The sequence below is a fragment of the Musa acuminata genome, chromosome BXJ1-10 (assembly GCF_036884655.1).
Source record: "Musa acuminata AAA Group cultivar baxijiao chromosome BXJ1-10, Cavendish_Baxijiao_AAA, whole genome shotgun sequence".
Lineage (NCBI taxonomy): Eukaryota > Viridiplantae > Streptophyta > Magnoliopsida > Zingiberales > Musaceae > Musa > Musa acuminata.
In genome coordinates this window covers 26,917,167-26,919,658 of record NC_088336.1, presented here as the reverse complement: position 1 = coordinate 26,919,658, position 2,492 = coordinate 26,917,167, and the positions used below count along the sequence as shown (strand labels likewise).

At 54.0% G+C, this 2,492-nt stretch overlaps 1 protein-coding gene across 1 annotated transcript; it reads right to left on the bottom strand.

Annotated features, from left to right (window-relative positions):
- Positions 1-736: 736 nt before the first annotated feature.
- Positions 737-2,165, bottom strand: LOC135595842 (protein BIG GRAIN 1-like). The gene has a single exon (XM_065087268.1). It carries the CDS (start codon positions 1,981-1,983, stop codon positions 952-954), a length of 1,032 nt encoding a protein of 343 aa, XP_064943340.1. The 5' UTR covers positions 1,984-2,165; the 3' UTR covers positions 737-951.
- Between the last annotated feature and the right edge of the window lie 327 nt (positions 2,166-2,492).

Here is a 2,492-nt window from a genome sequence, read left to right as displayed (position 1 = left end):
ATTCCCAGGTTGGAACCTTGGAAACTCATCAAATCATTCTCAGATTAAGATAACTGTTGCCCGGGGACAGAGACCACTTATAGCTACGGACACCTCAAAAAGCAGCCTGACGAATTAACACAAGGTTGATCATAGGAATGATCATACGAGATTCTCATGACCCATGCATTCATGTACCAACTCATCGACTGTGATGATTGAGTGCAGGCTGAACCTATAAAGAAATATTCCCATGAATGCATGAAAAGATAGATAGGGTTCGTAGGCTTAGAGGGACATGTACCGAGAAGCAGATATTATAGTGCATAAGCACATGCCCCTTTGTTTGGGTGCGGGCTTGTGGTCCATGCCAATTATAGATGTAGCATAGCAGGCTGCGCTTGGCAATCTCTGTATCCATTGGCAAGGTATCGTTGGTGGGGCCCCGGAAATATGTGTGTGTGTCTGCCCCTGGGTCGCACTCGCCCAATCATTATTCCATGTAGTTCGATGTGTTGGATTCGTGGCGATGCACGCAGCCATGGGCACGGGTTGGTGGGTCTGGCGGCACACCGAATCCCATCATGGTCCCCATGGGTGCGAGCGACATCCATCAGTGGTCCACAATGTTCGCCCTTGGCGTCTCGATGTGCCCCGACCATCGACTGTCTTATATGGTAAAAACACCACTCATACATAGGTGAAATGTATGAAGCGGATTGTATTCTAGTAGAGGCCTCCTCCATATGTACAATGATTGAATCTACATATACATATGGTTAATTTAGATTTTATTGGCTGACAGCTACAAAACCAAAATAAATCCTACAAAGAGGGATCAGATAACGATGACATAAACCAGAGATATATGTGATTAATCCCCACTTAACCCCCAGAAACCACTATGTAACAGTGAGAAGCCAAAACAGACCAACGGCAAACGCTCAAGCCCTCTTATCATAAAACACCACCTTATATTTGAAGGAAGCGTTGAGATTGCGAAAAGGAGCGATTCGTGTCGAGGTGGGTGGTTTCGTACACGGGAAGCTCATCACTGTGCACTGCTCCCCCTGCCATTCCGATAACCGTCAGATTCTCCAACTCGAACAGATCGGAGCTCGAATCGCTCGTCTCCTCTTCTTCTTCTTCTTCCTCCTCCATCCCTCTCAGGAGCTCCTCCACCCTCCTTCTCGCTTCCATTGCCGCCGACGATGGCCGCCGCGACGATGTCTCCGCTGCCCGATCCGCCTCGTAAACGCTCTTATGCCCGCACGGCCGCAGGTCCTCGTCGACGATCACGCTCACCGGATAGAACCTCACCGATCGCTTCCCCCCCTCCGCTGGAGGAGCTCGCTCCCTCGTCGACGGCTTCTTGACGAGGCACGATCGCGAGTGGGACGACGCCGTGGAGCAGGCGGAGTCGTCGCATCCGCTTGCGATGGACGTCGGCCTTCTCGGGGTCCCCGACACCGCCGACAATAGAGAGCCGAGGAAGCCAGCAAGGCGAGCTCCAGGCGAAGCCGGCGCCGCCGACCTGGAACTTTTCATGTCCCGAAGCCTGCCGCGGATCGAGCTCGTCTTCTTCTTCTTTTTCTTTTCATCCTCCTCGTGGCGGTCGAACGACGCCGCTGCGGGCGGAGGAGGGGCCGAACGGATCGGCGGCCCGGCAGTCCGGATTGGCCTGAGCCGGGTCGCCGCCGAGTCGGGCTCAGAGGAGGAGGAGAAGCCGCCGTAGCTGGACTTTTCGGAGGAGCTAGAGGTGGAGATGGGCACAAACGGGCGGCGACGGGTTGCCGCCCTCTCGTCTGCCGCCCCTGCGGTTCGCCGGTCCACCGGGGGCCGCAGGAGCGGCGGAGGGCGCTTCGGGACGATGATAGGAGCGTGGGTGGCGCCACCGCCGTCGGACTCATCGATGGAGCGGTAGATAGCGTCGAGGAGGGTGGAGGAGAAGGAGGGATTCTGGTGACCGCTCCTATTTCTGCCCCTCGCCCACCTCTCTTCCATTACGGTAGATAGCGTCAAGAACACCAACACCTGTTCTTCCCTGGGGTCTTATCTCTATGTTCTCTTTTTACACGCGAGGAGCCGATGAAGAGACTAGAGAGAGAGGGAGGGGGTAAAGGCAAAGGAAAGACGAGTGGGAAGCGCCATTGATGAAGAGCAGAACAAAGCAAGACGAGAAAGGTGGGCGGTGGTGTGGCGATCACTCGCTCACAGCACGCCTTTTTTAGGACGATTCACGCGCGAGTACATGCTGACGTGGCAATTCTATCATTCGCTCTTTTGGTTCGGGGCCCGGTCGTCCACGTCCGTGTGATCCGTGATGAACGACCCTTTTCCTCCTCCAGATTTTTCCGTGCTCCTCGTCAAGTAAGACAGGTACGTCGATGATCCCTCCCCCAACCTTAAAATGTAGTAGAGGAAACGAATCAATCTATTTCTGCATTGCCATATTATGGCAACACCAAAACGATTGGATTAATTAGACATATATGGTTGTGTTGCGTGGGATA

What these genes read in the sequence shown, in the direction of transcription:
- LOC135595842 (XM_065087268.1), bottom strand. Translation starts at nt 1,983, where the DNA reads ATGGAAGAGAGGTGGGCGAGGGGCAGAAATAGGAGCGGTCACCAGAAT.